Genomic DNA, 21,817 nt, shown 5'->3' with positions numbered 1-21,817 from the left:
CCTGGGCTGGATTCAAACCCGCCACCTTAGGTGTATATGCCTGGCACCTTAGCCACTTGAGCCACAGGCGCTGAGCCTGTTCAGTTATCTTTCATTTCACTAATTCTCCCATTAGCTGTGTTTAATTTTCTATTTGAGCCAACTATTGGGTTTTATATTTCAATACCGTATATTACATATTTATTTAGTACTTTTTCTAATTGCCCTGTTCCTCCCTCCCCATACTATCTTGTTCTTTTTTGGTTGTTATTATTTCTTTTATTTTTGCAGTCATTTTAAATATTCATTTTTAAAAGTCTTTTGCAGATGTTTTATTTCTATGTCTCTGAGTGCCAGTTCATTCCATTTACTAACTCCTTAGTTATGGTTTGTTTCCTCATGTACTTTTGGAGGTATGTACTTATTGGTGATGAGGTCTAGTGCATATCAAACTTGTGAGTGGATAGTTAAGGTGGAGTAGAGAAAAAGGTTATTAGAAGGCTTGTCCCTCAGGGCTTTGCCTGTCTGGCTGTTGTCTGTGCTAGTTTCTTTTTCTTTCTTTCTTTTTTTTTTTTTTTTTGCAGCTTTTGGTCAGGACTGGGTTTGAACCTGCCACCTCTGGCATGTGGGGCTGGCACCCTACTCCTTTGAGCCACAGGTGCCACCCCTATGCAAGTTTCTATTCAGGGATTGGTTCCTTAAAGCCTTCCCAGGCATCCCTACCTAGCGAAGTTCCCATCCTCCAGTCACATTCTATTTTCTCTGCTCTGTCTCATTCATAGTACTTACCACTCTCCAGAAATATATTAGTTATCTGTCTATCTACTTGTGGCTTTCTTTCCCACTGGATGTAAACTCCATGAGAGCAAGGATTTGTCTTACTACTGTATTGCTGGCATCTGGCACGTGATTTATACTGTCAATAAATATGAGTGAGTTTGAGTCATCTTCTTTGTGGATAGAAAGTCATCTCAACCCTGATTTTGGAGCTGTCATCTGTGCTGGGTACAGGCAGGAACAGAGAAGAGGTAAATAGCTTGGACTTCCAGGCTGGGCATTACTTTTTTCTCCCATCACGTGAGCCCCCAAATCCCTTTGCAATATGTGCTTCAGCCTTCTTCTGGCACATTTTTATACAGCTGTCACAATTAGAAAGTAAGGATTTAAAAGATGGGAGGTGGGGGCGGAACAAAACCCTAGAAGACCTGGTTCTTGCCTTTAGGAGGTTGTAATTGCATTAAGGCACAAGGGCACTTACAGAAAGCAGTTTAGGCTACTTGCCAGTCACTGAGCTGCTGTGCAGATTAGTGTCTCTGTTATGAGTGTGTATGGGAGCAAAGGAAGGCCTGTGTCTTCAGGTTGTCTTCTGCTGGTCATATGTTGGTTCTGGAGGCATCTACAGGTTGAGTTGTGAATTCCTAGGTTGCCCCCATGTTCTGAGCAAATTGTTACTTGAGGGGCTGAGTGAGGATGTCTTTGACCACACCATCTCCAGATCGATGGGAGGTGGTGTTGCACAGAAATCTTGGATTCCTGGCTGGGCGCCTATAGCTCTACTGGCTCAGGCGCCAGCCACGTACACCTAAGGTGGCGGGTTCAAATCCCCAGCCCAGACCCGCCAAAACAACAATGACGGCTGCAACCAAAAAATAGCCGGGCGTTGTGGCGGGCGCCTGTGGTCCCAGCTACTTGGGAGGTGGAGGCAGGAGACTCGCTTGAGCCCAGGAGTTGGAGGTTGCTGTGAGCTGTAATGCCATGGCACTCTACCCAGGGGGACAGCTTGAGGCTCTGTCTCAAAAAAAAAAAGAAATCTTGGATTCCAGCAAACCCTGGTTTTCTCACCTACCCAACTATTTGGCCCTGGTTCAGGAGTGTTGCCAGAAGATTGCTTAGAGAATGTATCTAGTACAACATCTGGTGCACTCCCTAATCAATGTTAGCTAAGATTATTTCAGTCTGGTGTTTTGGGAGCCATTTGTGCCTCAGTTTCCTGATCAGTTTCCTCTGCGATAACAATACCTTACGCTCACCTGCTCTACCCTGCCATCCCTACTGTCCTGAGGACAGAAGGGTTAATATCCTTAGGCTTCCAGGACGTGGAATGGGGGAGGTGCTGCATAAATAGAGTATTGTTGTGCTGGTGAAAGATCTGGCTTTGTTCTGTAGTCTTCAGAATTTGACTTCCTGCAGTTAGTATCCCCTGTGCTTAATTGCTGGCGATACTTGCACCTCCTCATCCTGTGGGATTCACCTCCTGGATGGTGGCCTGGGTCCTCAACTGTCAGGACCTGCGTGGCTGTGGTGGGAAGCTGTATTTCCTGTGCTAGGCAATCAGGAATGAGAGAAATGCAGAAAGTCTGACCCACACATGGAACTGGTTCTGAATAGGACGTTTATTGACCAGGATTTGCAGGAGGTGGCGGCGGGCACTTTAATTGCCGAGGCTGTTGGTGGCAGCTTGCTGCTTTCACCCCAAGCCTGTTAACTGCTCTGCTGCCTTGCTGGAAGAATGCCGCTCCTGGGCCCCTCACCGCCCTCTCGGTGTTTGGATGGGAGCCCTTTTGAGGAAAGCGGTAGGTACCCACTCAGCTGGGGCCGGGCCAGGGAGTGATGGGGGCTTTCTTGACTCTGGGTCTTCAAGCGTTGCTAGAACTACGGCCCCCCCCCCGCCCCCGCCCAAACCTGCTAGCCATGGGTTTTGGAGCAAAAGTCGGGTTTTCCTCTTGAAGTTCAAAAACTGAAGCCCATACTGGAGCAGATGTAGGAGAGGAGCCGGTATAGGAGAGCGGCTCCCTATGTATCTATCTGCCCTGGCTGCTCATATGCTGGGTGATAGATAGCAAGCCTTTGATGGAAGTGACTGATGGGGCTTTAGAGTCTTGAACTTGTGGAGTTGGTGATTAACTAAGGTTGCACAGGACATGCATGTGTGCACACATGGAAAAGCAGTTGATCTACTTCCTGAAGTTTCCTTTTCCCAGAATCCACAGAGGGTGGTTGTTTTGGATCAAATCAAGCGGCAGCTGATAGAGCAGATGAAAGAGTTCCTTAAAGCCTTCTTTGTACCCTGTCCCCCACTCCTACCCACCTTGGGAACAGTGGCACCCCCAACTCTGTAACCCTGCACAGCGGGAGCAACCAACTCTTTCAACCCTGAATCTGGGTCTTACTTTTCCCAGGGTGGAATCTGCCACCTGGGTTGAGCCTCTCCGTGTGTGCACACCAGCTTCTGGGGCTTGGTGGCAGTGACACTGCTTCTGTGGGGGTTTGGTCTTCGTTCCCTCTAGCTGAGTGAGGAAGCGCCTCTGCTCTGCTAGGAACTGGTTGGATGAGTTTCTCAGGGCTTTATGGTGAGGCCCCTGGGAAGGGGAAGGGAGGGCGTGGGGGATGGGGTAGGTGCTGCCGGTGGAGAGCGGCCTCCTGGCATCCTAGAGGGGAAGTGGGGACCCTGCTGAAGGGCTAGCTGCCTTGAGCAATTACACCTGTGTGTGAGTTACAGGATCTGCCTTGGAGCACCCACTTTCCTAACTTTTCTGGGTCAGGCAGCAGGCCCAAGGTCAGAGCCCAGGGCAAAGAAAGGGGGCTTTGTGGAACTTTTCTCTTGCTTAGCGCTTGGGGAGGACTGAGGGCTGGGGAAGGCGGCCAGGATTGGGTGGGGACGGGAGGGAGGTCTGGCCTACTGTTGCCTGGGCTGCTCAGGTTTATGCGCCTGTCTGGGTCTGGAGGCTCTTTTAGAGCTGGGGAGGGAGTGTTTGCAGGAACCACTCTGCTGGTGCTTGGCTCTCTTCATTCTGATGTACTTGGGGAAAAAAAGTGAGAATTTAGGGATGGAAAAATTCCTCTACTCTGGCCCAGTTGAGAGCTGCTGGCTTGAAATCCCCAATGGTAGATTCCCTTCCAGTGAAGACCTAGAGTCCTGGAGTCTCAGTTTCCTAGGGTAGGTGTTATCTCCTTGCTCTTAGAATTTATGTTAATTTATGTGTAACTTCATATCATATGTATTTGGGGCCTCATTCTTCCCTGTTCACATGGTTGGAACACATCTCATTCATTTCTCAGTCTAGCCACCATCCCCTGGGCTTCTGTCTCCTCCTCTAAGCTCTTTGGGATCAGTCAGCGCCTTTTTGGGTCACTGCATTCATCTGGAACACTCCTTGGTCCTACAGACACCTATGGCCACAGCCTGCTTTCTGAGCCTCTTTAGAGCTCATTCTTACACCTCGGCTCCTGGAGCCGTTTCTAGCTGTCTTGGTAGTTGTTCTTCCAGACCTTCCCCACCAAGCCACATGGATGCCGTCAGTCCCCCAGGCCGGGCTGCAAGGGTGGCCTGAGACCTGTCAGGATTCAGCTTTCCTGTATGTGCTCCCTTGACACGTGACCCCTCAGATCTTCTCTTCACCCCGCGAAAGCTTACTCATCATTCATGACTCAGCTGAAGTGTCACCTCCTCCTGGAAAGCTTCCTGGTCCCCTCAGGTAGCCCTAGCTACTCCCTCTACTTGTTAGCACAGTTTATTTTTTCTGTACTAGCAGCTCCAGGCATTATTTTGTGAGTATTCCATTGATAATGGCTGTTTTTCCTTCTAGAGCTCAAATTCCTGGGAGACATTGTTTATTCCTGTCAGTATCTCCAGGGCCCAAGTGTTGTATTGGGGAGGGTTGAAGGAATTTCCTACCTGAGGCAGCCTAAGGGCCCTGTACCTCCTACCATTAGGGATGTGCCTGTCCCTGTCCTTTTCCTCCTGGTAGATAACAGCTCTTGGGAGTGGTGTCTAGTTTGAGACTCATCCTGTATCTCCCACTAGGCTGCCCCATGTCTTTGTGTAAAGTAAGTGCTTGATAAAATACTTGCCCAGTGAATGAATTCCCAAGTTCTGCAACTTAGGTAGGAAAGACAGTGTTACCCTCCAATGAGATTTGATATTGCAGCACAAAGAACTCGCTGATTTCTTGAGCTGGGTGGTTTGGAGGAGGGCTGGCTGCAATCTCTGGGCTCTTTCATACATGTCCTTCTTTCTTTCCCCTAATTGATGTTCCCCGTGACTTTGGAAATGGTTGAACACCAGGGTCTTTCCCAGTACCTTGCTGCTTTGTCTTATTTCCCAGAAACTGGGTTTAAATCTCAATGACCAGTGTTAAGACTGGTTTTTGTTGGGTCACTAATTTGTGCTTTTTTGCTCTCCCAAGTTGCCTCCTGCTTTTGCTCAGGCCTGTCATCCTCATGGCCCTGATCCTGTCCAGCCCATAGCAGGACATGCTGTCTCTCCCTGTGAAACCCTAAGGAATGGGCCCTGCCTGCTAGAGCAATGGGACTCTGACTCATGTACACTTACCCTGTGGTTTGACCTTCTCTGGGCATGGGCATGGGCATGGGCATCTGCTCTTTCCTTTCCAGCTGAATTACTGGGGATCTACCCTTGTGCGATCACGGTCCACATGTTAGAATTGTAAAAGGTAGCTAAACATAGGCTTGATGGCTCAGGCTCAGGTCATGCTGGGTCACCACATTTAACTTATTATTAATTTGAGATGTGGGCCAAAAATTTTAGGTAAAAGTCATAAAATTCTCATGCCCTGGTAGTTGTGGAACAAATAGGTGATTCCTCCATCATTGTCGTCAACCACCACCACTGCTTCTGGTGGACAGATGACTTAGAGATATCATCTCAGTCCAAGAGACTGCCCATGGAGGTTGGCACTGTTACTGTTGCCTGTGAGGAACTGAAGCTTAGTAAAGTCAAGTGACTCACCCAAGGCCACATACATATGGCCAGGGGAGTGGAGGAAGACCTGGAATTCCAACAGGTCTGCCTGACTCCAAAGCCCGTGCATGACTCTATTGCATTTAACTCTGTGGGCCCCTGTTGCATCCCTGCGTCTTCTCTTCACAGAGAAAGTAGAGGGACCTACCTAATGAGGCCCCTTGGTTTCCACTTGGTTCCCACCTGAGATTCTCTAGTGCCTTTGAACCTGACTGGTAATAAATGCTGTAGCTCTGAAGGTGTGGCTCCTTTTTCCTCCTCTTGCAGCTGCCACCAGCTCCCCAGCCTAGAGGCCTCAAATATGCAGCCTCTAAAGTGGGGGTGTCGAACAGATGCCTAATTTGGTAATTACAAAGATGTAATTTGGTAATTTAGGTAATTCAGGTAATTACCCTGAATTTTGCTGGTAAGTAGCAGGGGGTCCTCTGAGCTTTTTTTTTTTTTTTTTTTGAGACAGAGCCTCAAGCTATCTCCCTGGGTAGAGTGCCATGGCATCACAGCTCACAGTAACCTCCAACTCCTGGGCTCAAGCAAGTCTCCTGCCTCTGCCTCCCAAGTAGCTGGGACCACAGGCGCCCGCCACAATGCCTGGCTATTTTTTGGTTGCAGCTGTCATTGTTGTTTGACAGGCCCGGGCTGGATTTGAACCCAGCACCTAGGTGTATGTGGCTGGCACCTTAGCCACTTGAGCCCCTGTGAGCTTTTTGACCTAGTGGTGAGAGAGGCGAGGACTCTGGGAACTTCAGATCTGTCTGTGATTTCTAGGGATAATTTCTAGCACCACCTTTTAGGACTTTCTTTGGTTGCTCCCTTTTCTGGGGACAGTGTGTCATTTCCTTACATAATTACAAGTTGTGCTGGAAGCCAAGTTGACCTACAGTGGCTGTGAGCATCAGCAGTTTGTAACCAACAGTAATTGCCCTCATTTGCTTTTTGTATATGTTTATGTGAACCTTCCTGATGGACTGCATTTGCTGGGGTATTTGTAGAGAGATCTTATCATCTCAGTCTCCTTTCCAAACCTGACTGCTTTCCCTTTCTTCCCAGTCTCTTGTGACTGGTCATTTGGTATGTGTCATGGCAGAGCACGGTGCCCTGCCCTACCCCCTGGTCTGGGGCCGAGTGAGGTGGGACTGCTAAGGTGAATGAGCAGTCACTGATCCTGGTGCTTCTTGGCTGATTGGGAACTGGCTGGAAGTGACTAATGTGGAAACATTCATCTAGGAGGAACTGGCTTTGGTCTTGACCTCAAACCCCCCACCTCCCCACCCCCGCTGCCCTTTCTCACTCTAGGCACCATCCCGTAGTCTTTCCAGCAGGCATTTATTGAGCACCTAGTGGTACCTTGACCTCTGGAGGTGAAGGAAAGATGGGAAAGAAGGCCCAGCCCAGCTGGTTCATGGTCTTGTCCAGAAGAAACCCTTGCATGTAGGAAGTCCTAAGGCCAGTGCTTTCCATGGTATTCCAGCTCCTTTGAGTTCAAAGTGGTGTGTATATTAGTTTCCTACTGCTGCTGTAACAAATTCCATGCATGCAGTGGCTTAAAGCAACACACATTTGTTAAAGTTCTGGAGCTCACAAGTCAGACAGGGCTCACAGGGCTGTGCTGCTTCTGGAGGCTCCGAGCAGATTTGCTTTCTTGCCCTTTCCAGCTTTCTGGGGCTGCCCATATCCTTTGGCTTGTGGCCCTTTCCTCCATCTTCAAAGCCAGCCATGTAGCACCTTCCAATCTTTTCCTCTCTGCCCCTCTGCTTTTGTTGTCAAGGGAGCTTTGTCTGATTCTGACCCCTGCTTGGTCTCTCTCTTAAGGACCCTTATGATCACATGAGGCCTGCCCAGATAACCCAGGATAATCTCCCTACTTCAGGATCCTGAATTTGATCACATCTTCAAGGTCTCTTGTGCCATGTAAGGTAAGCTTCATAGGTTCTAAGGAGAAAGATGTGGCTTTCCTTGCTTGGGGCGTCATTCACCCTGCAGTAGTGTGTATGTTGGGAGGGATTGGAAGTGGTTGAGGGGACCTTCCTGGAGGAAGTGATTGGGCTAAATTTGTATAGGGAGCAGGTCTATGGATATATTGCAGGTTCAATAAATAACATGAATAAATGCAGGGGTTATGGGGAAGTGGAGCAGTGGGGGTTGAGTAAACAGCCTTCCCTCTAAAACAGGGTGCCAGGGGCTTTCCTTCCCTCCTGAGGCAAGGCCAAGGGAGTTTTCTGGTCTTTAGTCTGTGGGCCCAGACTTCCTCCTGGAGCCAGGTGGGAGGGCCCCCAGTCCAGCAACCATAGTCCTTTTCCTTTCTGGCAGCTGTTGCCCTGCTGCAGGGACCCAGCCAGTTCATGGGCTCCTGCTGGTCTTAGGTGGTGGGAAAACAAATTCCCAAGAGAAAATGAATTTGAGCCAGCTGGGCTGGGGTTGGGTGGCCCAGAAACTTTGGTCACACTGTTTGGCACAGTCTTTGCACAAGAGTCACGTTGCTCACAGTAAACAGAATCACTCCCTTGGGAGCTGTTTCTTGTCCTTTCTTCCTTAGGGTGCTCAGGGCCCCTGAATCTCCAGGAGGGAGAGGAGGGTCAGGGGGAGGAGACTGCTGGGAAGTAGAGTGCCCTTCCCTCACCAGGAGAGCCCTCCAGGCAGGGAAAAGGGAGGAGGAGGAGATGGAAGAGCTTCTGCAGGGGACAGTGTGAGGAGCAGAATGGCCTGGGGTGGTGCCCTGCTCCCGGCCAGAGCACTGCCAGCGACTTCCCCACCTCAGCTGAGATCTAGAAGCTCACTCTGCTGCCCACTTTGGCAAAGTGGTAACTTTGCTGATTGCTTCTTTCTGGCACCCTTTCTGAGGAGATTCCAAAAGTGGATTGAGGGGATTGTTCTGGGAGAAGGGCGAAGGCCATCAAGCTGCCTTTTCTTTTTTTTTTTATTAAATTACAGGCACCACCACAACACCTGACTACTTTTATTTTATTATTATTATTATTATTATTTTGCAGTTTTTGGCCAGGGCTGGGTTTGAACCCACCACCTCCGGCATATGGGGCTGACGCCCTACTCCTTTGAGGCACAGGCGCCGCCCCAAGCTTCCTTAGTTTTGAGAGCCTTCTAAATGTCTAGATGTTGTAGTTGAGATGCAAGAAGGTGCGTGCAGCGGCAGCACAGTCGCCATCCCTGAGGAAGGACTTTCCCTGTGTGCAGGTGCCCAGGGAATTCTGTTCCAACTGGGGCCTTTGAGCAACTGCCCTTGGGGAACCCTCTCACATGTAGATGGCGGAGGTGCTTTGGGGGCTTCTGCTTCCTGGGTATGGGTAAAGATAACATCAGCCTTTCTGGACCAGTATGTTTTCTGGGGAGTCTCTGGCAAATCTGCCCCCCAAAGGGAGGGTTCACCCCCAAGTGTCCCTCTCCTGCCTTCTCAGCTCACCGGCCTGGGAGGGAGGGTCATAGGGAATGTGGTTGAATCTAGGATTCCTCTGCAGGTTCCAGGGCAGATTCTTTCTGAAGGGTGGAGGGCAGAGTCCTATTGCCTAAGTGATAAGAGGTTAGTGCAGATCTGGGGTATATATATCTTTTCTTTTTTTTTTTTTTTTCTGTGGGGTCAGATGGAGGGCCTGGTGCTGAGACACAGTGGAGAGGGAAGGATGTGGACCCAGTCAGCTGTGCTGGGAGCCCACGGGGCCTGCTGTGGCTGCCTGCCTCCTTACCTGCAGACTGGAGTCAGGACAGGTGTGGGTGGAGGAAGGGTGTGGATTACATTTAAATTTAAAGAAAAAAGGAAAGAAACTGATCTCTCTCTCACCTGCCCCTGCCCTTGAATCCTTAAAGGTGTATGTCTGAGCTGCTTCTTAGACTCATCAGAAAGAAAAGTCTTTAGAGACCTTGTCAAAGAGGGCTTCACAGGTGAAGGAACAGAGTTTTCTGGAAGACTGATTCACTGATTGATGACTAGCTGGACTGATTCATATCGAAAGATGGAGGTCGATGGAAGTATTTCGGATTGCATGTGAAAACCCCACACTGTACCCCAGAAGTGCATTAATGTACATAGTTACCATTCAATAAAAAAAAAAAAAAAGAAAGAAAGATGGAGGTCATGGGATACTTGGAATGGAAACTCGAGTATGAAAAGATAGGTGGGGTGCAGGTACTTGGGGTAAGGGTTCAGCTGCTTCTGCTTGTCACCTCTCCTGGCTTGGGAGGTAGAAGAGGAGGTCGGCCCTCCCCAGGGAGCATGTGGGCAGGTAATCTGGCCATCTGTTCCAGGGCTGGAGCTGCACACGGGGTGGTTCTGATCAGTCTCTTGGGCCTGAGTGCAGTGGGATTATTGTCACCCTGACTATACTCTGCCCTGCTCTGCCTGGGCTTACCGCCTGTGTGTTCTTTATCCCTCTTTCTTGAGCTCTAGCTCTTTTCCAACGAGTCCTCCTGGTCGCTACAGGGCTTCGCCAGTTATCCAAGGAATTTACAGTCTGAGCTTGGAGACCTGTTTTTTCCTTTCTCCTTTCTGCTTACCCATGACCTTATTTGTAGTCCTTTGAACTGAAATGTGTAGTTTACCATGTTCTTCCAATGGGAGGGTGAATGGCCAGAGGTCACAGAGTAGCAGGTCGAGAAATAGTGGTTAGGAATCTTGACTTAGTTCTTTAAAGTGTCATATTATAAGTCCCAACCTCTCAAGTCTTCATAAGTCACCCACATCCAGGGCTGTGACTAATCCTTTGTTTGTGGCCCTGGCTGGCATGAAACCCATTAGGGAGGCGGTGGGCAAGAGGGCATGAACTCTGCTGCACCATCTACATCTGGTGGGCAAGAGGGCATGAACTCTGCTGCACCATCTACATCTGGTGGGCAAGAGGGCATGAACTCTGCTGCACCATCTACATCTGTAAAATGCGGTCATAGGGTTGTCACCAGGGATGAGTGACCTTTAATACGCACATAATACTTAGAACATTTTAGGGGTTGGCTTTAGGCTTTGTTTCAGCCCTAGGAAGATTTGAGTATGGGTACTATTTTCAAAATGTGAGGCTCAGTTTGCAGGCAGATAGCTATGTTCAAACAGAGCAAACTTCAAGTAGAAAAGGCCCTTTAGTTTAAAGTGTGCTTATGTTGCCACTCTCTTGCCATGGGGTCCCTAAAGAGTGGCACTTAGAAGATCCCCTTTAGAGTTAAATCTGATAGTGGGGGGGGGGGCTGAGGGCTGTGATGAATCTTTTGCTTTAGGGCTGTGACTTGGCTGACTGAAATGCATTTGGGACTTGGGCCTTAAGCCATTAAGCCTTCCCAGAGGAACTGACTGACCCCAGGTCTGAGCTGGGAAAGGTCTTAGGCCAGAAGTCCTTGCCCCATTGTTCCAGCTCCTGGACAGATGGGGATGGAGGGGGTAGGTGCCTGACTGCACCACGTGCTTTGAGGACATCAGAGAGTTAAGTGGGGTAGACCTTGGGGTTTTTGTCTGTGCTAGAAATGTGGAGGTATGCTCTACCACCAGTGACCAGGCAAGGTTGATTAGTGTAAAGGCTCTTGAGGAGGGAGGGAAAAGTGGCAGCACTGTGTCTCCCTGGGAGTGCTCCCGAGAGTCTCAGAGTTTCACCAAAATGATCTTGTTAATCAGTTAGTGCGCCTTGCCTTGTGGTGCAGAGGGGAACACCGGCTGGTGCCCTCAGCTGCAAATTGAGAGGCTTATGTGGAGCACCCCAGAGGTGACCCCCTCTGGGGAGATGCAGAGTGACACAGTGCTGTGCTGGCTGGGCTAGTGGTGGGATTGTAAGCAATCTTGCCACTTCTGACTTGTAGCTCAGTAAAAGCCTTAGTTTGTTCACTGTCCTTATCCAGTTGTCACATCAGCCTTTAAAAACTCTGCCTTTAAGTAACACAAGGTCTAGAGCAGAGGACCTCCAGCTAATTACAATATCTCACAGTGGGAGACTATAAGAGGGGTCCTGGATTTGGGGGGTACAAGAAGGTGCCCAGAGGAGGTAGTGTCTAATCCGAAACCTAAAGATGGATGTAGTTACACAGGTTGGGGGATGGTATGACATGGAGTGGGTCTCAAGGTCATAACACAAAGGCAGAGAGAACATTTGCAAAAGCCAGACTCTCAGGTGTACTGGTTTCCAGGCTAAGCCAGAGGCACAGAAAACAAGGGGGCTGGTGCCAAGGGTACCAGAGTGATGGCAGCTTCTAGGGCTGCCTTGTGGTTCAAGCCTCTGCCCCTTGGCCATGTCTATGGTCTCACAGATTCTGAGCCCTAGAGCTATAAATAGAAGACTTGGGTCAGTAGGGATGAGAGGGCTGCCCAGGAACCTTTTTTCTGTTATTAAGCAAACCTTTTTTCCAATTATGTTCGAAATAATTTTTTTTTTTTTGAGACAAAGTCTTACTGTGTTGCCCAGGCTAGAGTGCCATGGTATTGGCCTAGCTCACAGCTACTTTAGACCCCTCAGTTCAAATGGACCTCCTGCCTCAGCCTCCCAAGTAGCTAGGACTATAGATGCCTGCTACCATGGCCAGCTAATTTTTCTATTTTTAGTACAGACAGGGTCTCACTCTTGCTTACACTGGTCTCAAAACTCCTGAGCTCAAGGGCTCCTCCCACCGTGGCCTCCCAGGGTGCTAGGATTATAGGTGTGAGCCACCCTGACTCTGCCTGAAAATAAAAATTAAATATGTGTGCTGAAAAGTGGTGTTGGTGAACTCTGACCCTGTGGGGTGGGCATGCAATGTCCCTGTTCTTCCCACAGGCACAGCCTGAAGTAGGCTCTAGCTATCCCCCTTCCTCTTGCCTCCTTGCTGCTCCAGGCAGGCCTGCCAGTGTGTCTGAGCAGGTAATAAAGTCTGCCTGAGGCTGTGTTTGCCTCACCTGGGCACAGTTTCCTGCCTCTGTGCTGCCCTGGTGAAGTTGTGCTGAGGGGAGCTTTCAGACACCTTGGCACAGCTCTGGGGAATTTCCCAGGGCCTGGGGTGAGTCAGGAGAGGCCTCTCCCAGGTATTGGGGGTGCGGCGGTGAGGCAGTAGTGCTGGCTTACTTGCTACTCTCCCCTCTCCCTTTTCAGTATCCAGAAGGTTTCAGGTTTGTAGTGTGAAGCCACTGGTGCCTCTATGGTTTTGCAATCCCAGAGAGAACATTATCCTCTGATATGTGTGTTATCTTAACATGATAAGAGCCAGATGTTGGCTTATCCTGTACGGTGACCCCAGGAAAGGCCCAGAAGGTGGCATTTGGGAAATGCTTCTCGATAACTATTATCAATACCATGTTGAAGGTTTGGCTGTACCCCGCAACATGCTCAGATCTTACAGGTGGCAGGTCATCACTGCCTTGAGGACACAGCCCTGAGGCACGTCATATTAATCCTCATTTTATAGGTGAGGAGCTGAGGTTCTGAGACCAAGTACTTTGCTGGAGTAGTGGAAGTGGACTTGGGCAACCTCGTTAGTGCTCAGGAAGTCTAAGGAGGGAGCACTTCTTAGGAGTCAGTTTTGTTTTATTAGCTGTAAAACATACATAATGTAAAATTTAGTATGGTAACAATTTTAAGAATACAGGCTGAGGCTCGGCGCCTATAGCTCACCCGGCTAAGGCGCCAGCCACGTACACCTAAGGTGGCGGGTTCGAATCCCCAGCCCGGACCCGCCAAACAACAATGACGGCTGCAACCAAAAAATAGCCGGGCGTTGTGGCGGGCGCCTGTGGTCCCAGCTACTTGGGAGGCGGAGGCAGGAGACTCGCTTGAGCCCAGGAGCTGGAGGTTGCTGTGAGCTGTAATGCCACGGCACTCTGCCCAGGGGGACAGCTTGAGGCTCTGTCTCAAAAAAAAAAAAAAAAAAAAAAAAGAATACAGGCTGATGACATTACATACATTCATACAGTTGTGCAACCCTCGTCACCATCCAGAGAACATTTTCCTTCTCATAAAACTGAACTCTGTACACACTGAACACTAACTTCCTGTCTCACCCCACCCTCCCCTAAACACTGTTCTGCTTTTTTTTTTTTTTTTTTTTTTTGAGACTGAGTCTCACTCTGCTGCCCTGGGTAGAGTGAGGGCATTATAGCTCACAGCAACCTCAAACTTTTGGGCTCAGATAATTCTTTTGTGTCAGCTTCCCTAGTAGCTGGGACTATAGATGCCCACTACCACGCTTGTAGTTTTTCTATTTTTTGTAGAGATGGAGTCTCTCTCTTGCTTAAGCAAGTCTTGAACTCCTGAGCTCAAGGAATCTTCCCAACTGGGCCTCCCAGAGTGCTACAGTTGCAGGTGTGAACCACTACGCCTGGGTCACCCTTCTGCTTTCTGTGGACACTCAGAGGTTGGCCCTTTGTCTGTTTTGCTGCAGAATATCCCTGGAGTGCCCATCCGGGGCAGCGATGCCAGGATGCCTGTGTCTGCCACCCTCCACCAAGATGCCAGCCAGGAGCGGCCGGTGAGCCTGATGTCCACCACCTCCTCATCAGGCTCCTCCCGTGACAGCCACGGTGCCATGGAAGAGCCCAATGGCTCTGAGGCACCTGTGGAGAACAGCACAGGCTCCCCGAGGGCCCGGCACCTTCCCAATAGCAACAACAACTCCAGCAGCTGGCTGACTGTGAAGGGGCCCCGCTCCCCATTTGGCAGCCGGGTGGCGACCGGGGCTGCGCACCACAAGCTTGGCTACCTGGGCCGCGTGGTGCGGGAGATCGTGGAGACGGAGCGCACATACGTGCAGGACCTGCGCAGCATTGTGGAGGTGAGCGCCCGTGGGCCTCTAGCGGCCCAGCGACCTAGCTGCAGCTCACTTTCACCACGGGAAGGAGAGTTCTCAGGCCTGTTTCATGTAGAGCAGTGGGGGGACCTCGGGTCTCCCCTCCTTGCTTACCCACCCAGTGGGAGTGCTGATTTCTCATGCTTCCTCATGACATTGGGCCAGAGCAGTGGGTTGGGCCAGTGCAACTTCCTGCAGGTACCCAAGGAGTAAGCCCTGCTGCCAGGGAGAAGAGGGACCCCTACCTGGAAAGGTGACTCTTGAGAGACTGTGCTCTGTAGGGACCAAGCACATTAAAGAAACAGGCTCTGGCCCTGGCCCCTTACATCCGGATCCCGCTCACGGCATCTTGGCCATGGCGTCTGAGCCTCAGGTTTCTCCTGTGTGAAATGAAGAGACACCTATCTCGCAGGGCTAATACAGGCAAAGTGTCTGACACTCGCAGGGTACATGGAAAGGGTGGCTGTCTGGCCACCACTGGGGAAGTTTCTGCCTCACTGTGGAGGGATGTGTGCTAGGGCTGCCATAACAAATTACCACAAACCAGGTAGCCTCAAGCAGCAAAAATTTATTCTTTCTTAGCTTAGGAGGCCAGAAGGGTTAGGCTTGGTTGGGAGTCTGAGGGATAATCCATTCTACACCTCTCATTTAGCTTCCAGTGGTGGCTGGCAGGGTTTGACCTGGAGATACATCATTCTAATCTCTTCAAATCCCCTTCTTTCTGTATCTCTCCTCTTATAAAGGCACCAGTCTGTGGATTTAGGAACCATCCTAAATCTCATATGATCTCATCTTGAGATCCTTAACTAATGACATCTGCATCTAGAAACAAACTATTTCCAAATAAGGTCAAATTCAGCTGTTTCCTAGTAGACATGAATGTTTGGTGGACACTGTCCAACCCAAAACAGTAGGTGACATCTGTGAAGTGGTGTCATAGTAGTGCAGAAATGAGGTCTGGCTAGAGGTAGGGGCAGGATGGTGCCAGCAGGGGCTGGGTCCTGACCGCCGCTCCCCGCACAGGACTACCTCCTGAAGATCATTGACACACCTGGGCTGCTGAAGCCAGAACAAGTCAGCACCCTCTTCGGGAACATAGAAAATATCTATGCACTGAACAGGTATGACACTTGACACTTAGCGTGTTCTGACTGGGACGCCCACCCCAGGGCCTAGGAGGGCCTTGTACATCCCTGGACCTCATGGGCTATGAGCCAGGCCTAGGGCTTGATGTCAGGGCAGAGGTGGGTGCCCCCCTCCCCTTGCAGTGGTGTCTTTAGCTCTCTAAAGGAGGAGGGAGGACACCAGCTGGGGAGGTGGGGGGTGATGTGTTTTCTCTTGGATTGGGGGAAGTCATTTGAGGGCATGTGAATGTGTTAATGCTTCTCATCTTCCTTCCCCACATACATATCTCTTAATTTCTTTCTCTCCTTCTCACTGACTCCAAAGGAAGCTGGGGTTCCCTGGAGACAGTATGACCTCTCAATAGAATGCACAGGTCAGGCCAGGCAAGTCTGCTGCCTTAGGACCACAGACTCCCCAGGGAAAGGGCATTGGTCAGGCAGAGCAGAGCTTGAAGGGGCGGTGTTGGTAGGACAGGAGGGATCTTACCCTTTAAGAAGGGCAAAGGGACCCCCCACTGTGTAAGTGGGAGAAGCCCAGGAGGGCAGGATACAGGGAAGGCTTAGGCCCATGGTAGGAGTAGGAGAAAGAAAGGGAGCACAGATGGAGGGAATGGGGGGCACTATTCCCAGAGATTCCCATAGCAGCCCCTTCTAAAAGCAAGGGGCCCTGGGACTCAACCTCTCTCCCCGTCTTCTGTGTCCTTCTGAGCTGGGAGCCTTGGTTCCTTCACTTGTCCCCACTCTCTTGTTCCCCTTTAATCTCTGCTTCTGTGTACTTGACTCCTGCCTGCAGAGGATCAATGTCCTCTCCCAGGTGGGTACTGGGCCCCCCTTCCCTCCCACTTGCTGAGCCGTGGGGCTCCCCATTGTCATGGTAGTGCTGGATTCTTGCAGTGGCTGCTGCCTAGGGCAGGGTTCATGACAGCAGGACTGGCTGTGAGTGAGTCTGGGCATGTCTCTGATGTGGAGGATATAATGGCTACTCTTCCCTCACTCAGCCAGCTCCTCAGAGACCTGGATGGCTGCAATAGTGACCCCGTGGCTGTGGCCAGCTGTTTTGTGGAAAGGGTAAGATGGCCTGGGTCCTTGATCCTTGTCCTACCCTGCTAGGAGCTCAGAGCGACAGGAGTTCCCAGCAGAAGAGGACAACTGAGTTCCCTTTCTGGGGGAGGCGCTGGGTGTCCTGTACCCATTCTGGTGAAGGGTGTTCTGGGTTGCATCCAGGGTACAAAGATGGATGTGTACCCACTGGGGAGAAAGGGGACAACGTGTGCTTTGCAAGCCAGGGCACCACCCCTCTGTATAGTCAAATAGGCATCTTCCTGCAATCACTATTTTTGGTCTCTCTTTAGAGTCAAGAGTTTGATATCTATACCCAGTATTGCAACAACTACCCCAAGTGAGTAATTGGGACATGTGGGAGCCAGAGCCCACCTCACCAGGCCTTCCCCAGGTGTTGATGCCACTTCTCCCCACTGCAGCTCAGTGGCCGCCCTGACAGAGTGTATGCGGGACAAGCAGCAGGCCAAGTTCTTCCGGGACCGGCAGGAGGTGCTGCAGCACTCGCTGCCCTTGGGCTCTTACCTGCTGAAGCCAGTCCAGCGCATCCTCAAGTACCATCTGCTGCTCCAGGTGGCCCAGGGTCCCCCCCCAGACCCCCAGCACATGGGTGGGAGGGGTTGGGGCCTTTGAGTCAGGGTTTCCTAAAACTCTGTCTTCCATGCAGCAAATTGCCATACATTTTGATGAAGAGGAAGATGGCTTTGAGGTGGTGGAGGATGCCATTGACACCATGACCTGCGTGGCCTGGTACATCAATGACATGAAAAGGAGGCATGAACATGCAGTTCGGCTGCAGGTGCTGGGGGCTGGGGGTGGGCGCAGGGAGCAGGGCTGGGGGCAGGACTGTGGCTGCCCCACTGAGATGAGCCCAGGTTGGTGTGAGCCTGTGGGCCGCTCTGCTGCAGGAGATTCAGTCACTGCTCATCAACTGGAAGGGGCCAGACCTGACCATCTATGGGGAGCTCGTCCTGGAGGGCACGTTCCGCGTGCACCGTGTGCGCAACGAGAGGACTTTCTTCCTCTTTGACAAAACACTTCTCATCACCAAGAAGCGGGGCGATCACTTTGTCTACAAGGGCCACATCCCGGTAACCAGGCCCCCCACCTCCTGTGTTGCCCTCTACCTCCTGCGGGCCTAGGTCCCAGTGCTGTGGGCTGAGGCAGCTCTTCCTGGGAGGCCCGTGGCACCTGATGCCTATTCCCTCTGCTGCAGTGTTCCTCCCTGATGCTAATCGAGAGCACCAGAGACTCTCTGTGCTTCACTGTCACCCACTACAAGCACAGCAAGCAGCAGTACAGCATCCAGGTGAGGGCAGGGGGACAAGACCTGGTGACACCCCATGCGACTCTGGGCTCCTCCACTCACCTGGCTGCCCTGAGCCCCAGCATCTCTGTCTGCACAGTGCGTGTCTTTCCAGACCGTCCTCAGGGGTGTGGGGAGGAGTCAAGGCAGCTTCACAGGGGCCCCTAGGTGGCCCCCCTTTCCATCTCTCCCCTATACATAGTGACCCTGAGTCCCTTTCCCTTGGGTCCTCCCAGGCCAAGACAGTTGAAGAGAAGCGGAGTTGGACTCACCACATTAAGAGGCTCATCCTGGAGAACCACCACGCCATCATCCCCCAGAAGGTGAGTTTCAGGGTGGCCCAGCTCCCGCTTGGTGCAGGAAGAACATGTCCCTTTGAGCCAGCTCTGAAGGGCCTGCTGGGACCCTGCCTTGACAGTGGAATCAGTACAAATGCCTTGCACTTCAGTGCAGCACTGTGTTGTCCAGAGTGGTTTCCGGGGGCGAGGGAGGCATAGCACTCAGCAAGGTGCTGACCAGGTGGGTTTCCTTCCCTTCCAGGCCAAGGAAGCCATCTTGGAAATGGATTCCTGTTGTAAGTTTTCTCCTTCTTGCTCGTTTTGACCTAATCATGCACATTGTTAGGTCAGGCTGCTTCCTGGCGAAGCCTTGTCTGATGCTTTTATTCCAGGAGCAGGGAGGACAGGGGTCTCCTTCCAGAAAGGGCCCAAGGTCAGCTGCAGTTAGGGGTATGGTTCCGCTGAGGGGCCTTATACTCCCAGATGGAAGACGGAGGGAACTTGGGAGGCTTCTGGACCCTGGATCTGGGCAGATGGCAGAGGTGTGGGCAGGGTCTAGGCCTGACTGTTTCTGTCCTGGGCACAGATCCCAATCGGTACCGCTACAGCCCAGAGCGGCTGAAGAAGGCTTGGTCCTCCCAGGATGAGGTATCCTCCCATGTACGCCAGGGGCGCCGGCAGTCTGGTAAGGGAAAGGCTGGAGGCATGGGAAGGCCTTTTTTTTGGACTCTTGGCTAGGCCTGACTGGCTACAGCTTTTACCTCTCTTAGAAACTCTGAGAAAGGACACGGGTGGGGGAGTGGGGTGGTGGTGAACAGATATGTGGTGTGTCTTCTCCCTGGGCTCATGCTGCACCCTTGGGCCCTTTTTGGCCTCGGAGGGTTGGGCAACTGACCTTTTTGAAGGCCTGAGGAATACTTGTTCACTTAGGATGGGGCAAACCTTCTACCAACTCCTTTTGGCTGTAAACCTCACTTGTTTGGCGATTGGAATACCAAGTCCACCAGGGGCAACTCTCTGACATCATAGATGGTCTCCAGCTCAGTCCTGGAGCCACAGAGCAGAGGCAGGACATGGGGAAAATGAGTTAGACTTCAAGTGGCACCAAAACCAAACAGGAAATATTGACTTTAGGTCTCAGGAAAAACTTCCATTTTTCTCTCCTGGGTTTTCTTCTAATTGCTGGTTTTGCTGCTATTTCCCTGGATTTATTGGAATGAATTGTCTCTTCAAGGAGAGGAAACTTTGCTTTTGCTCTTACTTCTGTGGCAGTGAGTGTGCTTGGGTTATGTCACAGCACTCTACCAGGGTGAAAAAGTGAGACTCTGTCTCAAAAAAAAAAAAAAGCATTTAGTAAGTGACAAATACTTCAGATATAATAATAGACTTTACTTATCTATACAGTGTACTTGACTGCCTATCTCAGCTCTATAGAAGCAGAAAGACCTTGAGGCTGTCAGAGTCAGCAGCCTGTGTGTGTGGTCTGTTTTTTTGCTGCTATTCTGTCCATGGTCCAGGATGGGTCTGGTGTAAGTCATGTACCTGAGGGTGGGGATTGTGGTGAGAACTGTGTTAAGGCCCCAAGAGAGAAAGATTCTGAGAAGGTCCTAGATTACATTCACAAGGATATTGGGCTTTGATTGGCCGTGACCTGCAGGTCCTCTGAACACGTGTGTGGATTGACATGTGGGTTTTGGCCTTCTGGAAGGTAGAGCCAGGTGGTCTCTGGAGAGCCTTTGTGTTTTCATGTTTGCTATTGCTCTGGGTAGATCTTAACTCTTAGGCAACCTAACTAGGGTTGCAAAAGTTTTATGGTCAAAAGCCTCAAATTAGGGCTTGGTGCCTGTAGCCCAGTGGTTAGGGTACCAGCCACATATATTGGAGCTGACAGGTTCAAACCCGGCCCAGGCCCGCTAAACAACAATGACAACTATAACAAAAAAATAGCCAGGTGTTGTGGAGGATGCCTATAGTCTCAGCTACTTGGGAGACTGAGGCATGAGAATTGCTTAAACCCAAGAGTTTGAGGTTGCTGTGAGCTGTGACACCATGGCATTCTACTGTGGGTGACAGACTGTGTCTCAAGAAAAAAAAAAAAGGCAGCCTCAAATTAGAGTCTGGACCTTTTTATTTCCCTTTCCTTTCTTCTGTAATTCTCTCTGTGCTCCCCTTAAATTGCCTAGAATTGGAAGCTGATGGTACATGAAAGTATTCAGCAAGTGATAATGTTGGAGGTGGAAGTAGTAAATAACTGTAATGATGGATGCACAACTCTGAATAAGGTTAAAGCCATTAAATTGTACACCCTGAATGGGTGGATTTTATGGTCTGTGAATCAATAAAGCTATTACCAAAAAAAAAAAAGTTAGCTATCCCAGCCACCTAGGAAATGAACCATTTTAGAGAGCTGAAATTTGCGTATGGCTGTGATTTTAGCTTGTAAATACTAAAATTGTTGGGGTTTTAAAAATTTGTTGGTTGGATTATTTTTCTGGTTTTACCAATTATGAAAACAGACATAAACATGTCTAAAGCATGGTTTGTACCATTGAGCCTTCTAAAATAAAGGGTGCTGATCACAGGTGAGCTCTTCCTTTTCTAGATTTGGTGTTGTAGCATCACTTCTGGTGTCTTCTGGTGTGTGAGCTACCAGGTGCTCAAGGGGTTCCAGGGGGTAGAGGTGGGATGGCTGTAGAGACAGGCTGCCTGAGAGGTGTCCCTGAGTGCAGCTCTTCCTCAGCACTAGAAAGTGTCTGTACATTCCTTCTCCCTGCCTGTTGGAATTCAGTTGATTGAACCTATGGGAACTCTGTGAAGCATAGACCAGGGGGTTGCTGAGAGAAAGGACTTAGGCTGCAAACTCTGACAGCCTCAAGGTCTTTCTGCTTCTATAGAGCTGAGATGGGCAGACAAGAGCACTGTATAGATAAGTAAGGTCTATTATTGTATCCAAAATATTTGTCACTTATTAAATGATCTTTTTTTTTTTTTTTTTTTTGGAGACAGAGTCACTTTTTCCCCCTGGGTAGAGTGCTATGACATCACCCAAGCAACCTCAGACTCTTGGGCTCAAGTGATATTCCTGCCTCAACCTCCTGAGTAGCTGGGACTACAGGGACCTGCCACAATGCCTGGCTAGTTTTACTTTTTTAGTAGAGATGGGGTCTCATTTTTGCTAAGGCTGTTCTCAAACTCCTGAGCTCAGGCCATCTATCTGCCTGAGCCTCCCAGAGTGCTAAGATTACAGGCATGAGCCATTGCTTCCAGCCAAATCTTTCTTATTTATTTATTTATTTTTTGAGACAGAGTCAGTAGAGTGCCCTGGCATCTTAGCTCACAGCAACCTCAAACTCTGGGTTTAAGTGATTCTCTTTTCTCATTCTCCCATGTAGCTGGGACTGTAGGCGCATGCCACAAGGCCCAGCTATTTTTAGAGACAGGGGTCTCACTCTGCCTCAGGCTAGTCTCAAACTCATGAGCTCAGGCAATCCACCCACCTCGGCCTCCCAGAGTTCAAGGATTACAGGCGTGAGCCACCACCACTGGCCAGCCGAATGTTTTTTTTTTTTTTTTT

General features: G+C 50.3%; 1 protein-coding gene across 7 annotated transcripts in view; it reads left to right on the top strand.

Annotated features, from left to right (window-relative positions):
* The window catches only part of PLEKHG3 (pleckstrin homology and RhoGEF domain containing G3), a 44,076-nt gene that overhangs the window by 13,882 nt on the left and 8,377 nt on the right, over positions 1-21,817 (top strand). For 4 of the 7 annotated variants that reach the window (XM_023517613.1, XM_023517612.1, XM_023517608.1 and 1 more), the window contains 12 exons: positions 7,550-7,653; positions 14,072-14,461; positions 15,500-15,597; positions 16,599-16,668; positions 16,953-16,999; positions 17,082-17,232; positions 17,327-17,458; positions 17,568-17,750; positions 17,876-17,968; positions 18,202-18,288; positions 18,506-18,539; positions 18,830-18,928. In XM_023517613.1, coding sequence (XP_023373381.1) covers positions 14,111-14,461; positions 15,500-15,597; positions 16,599-16,668; positions 16,953-16,999; positions 17,082-17,232; positions 17,327-17,458; positions 17,568-17,750; positions 17,876-17,968; positions 18,202-18,288; positions 18,506-18,539; positions 18,830-18,928 — 1,345 coding nt within the window. In that variant the 5' untranslated portion in view covers positions 7,550-7,653; positions 14,072-14,110. The remainder of the gene's footprint in view (positions 1-7,549; positions 7,654-14,071; positions 14,462-15,499; positions 15,598-16,598; positions 16,669-16,952; positions 17,000-17,081; positions 17,233-17,326; positions 17,459-17,567; positions 17,751-17,875; positions 17,969-18,201; positions 18,289-18,505; positions 18,540-18,829; positions 18,929-21,817) is intronic. The other 3 variants (XM_023517614.1, XM_023517611.1, XM_023517610.1) reach the window with 1 other exon arrangement.

The sequence above is a fragment of the Otolemur garnettii genome, unplaced genomic scaffold (genome assembly GCF_000181295.1).
Source record: "Otolemur garnettii isolate 467f Iridium unplaced genomic scaffold, OtoGar3 scaffold00115, whole genome shotgun sequence".
Classification (NCBI taxonomy): Eukaryota; Metazoa; Chordata; class Mammalia; order Primates; family Galagidae; genus Otolemur; species Otolemur garnettii.
The sequence above is the reverse complement of the archived record's forward strand: the minus strand, read 5'-3'. Positions and strand labels throughout refer to the sequence as shown.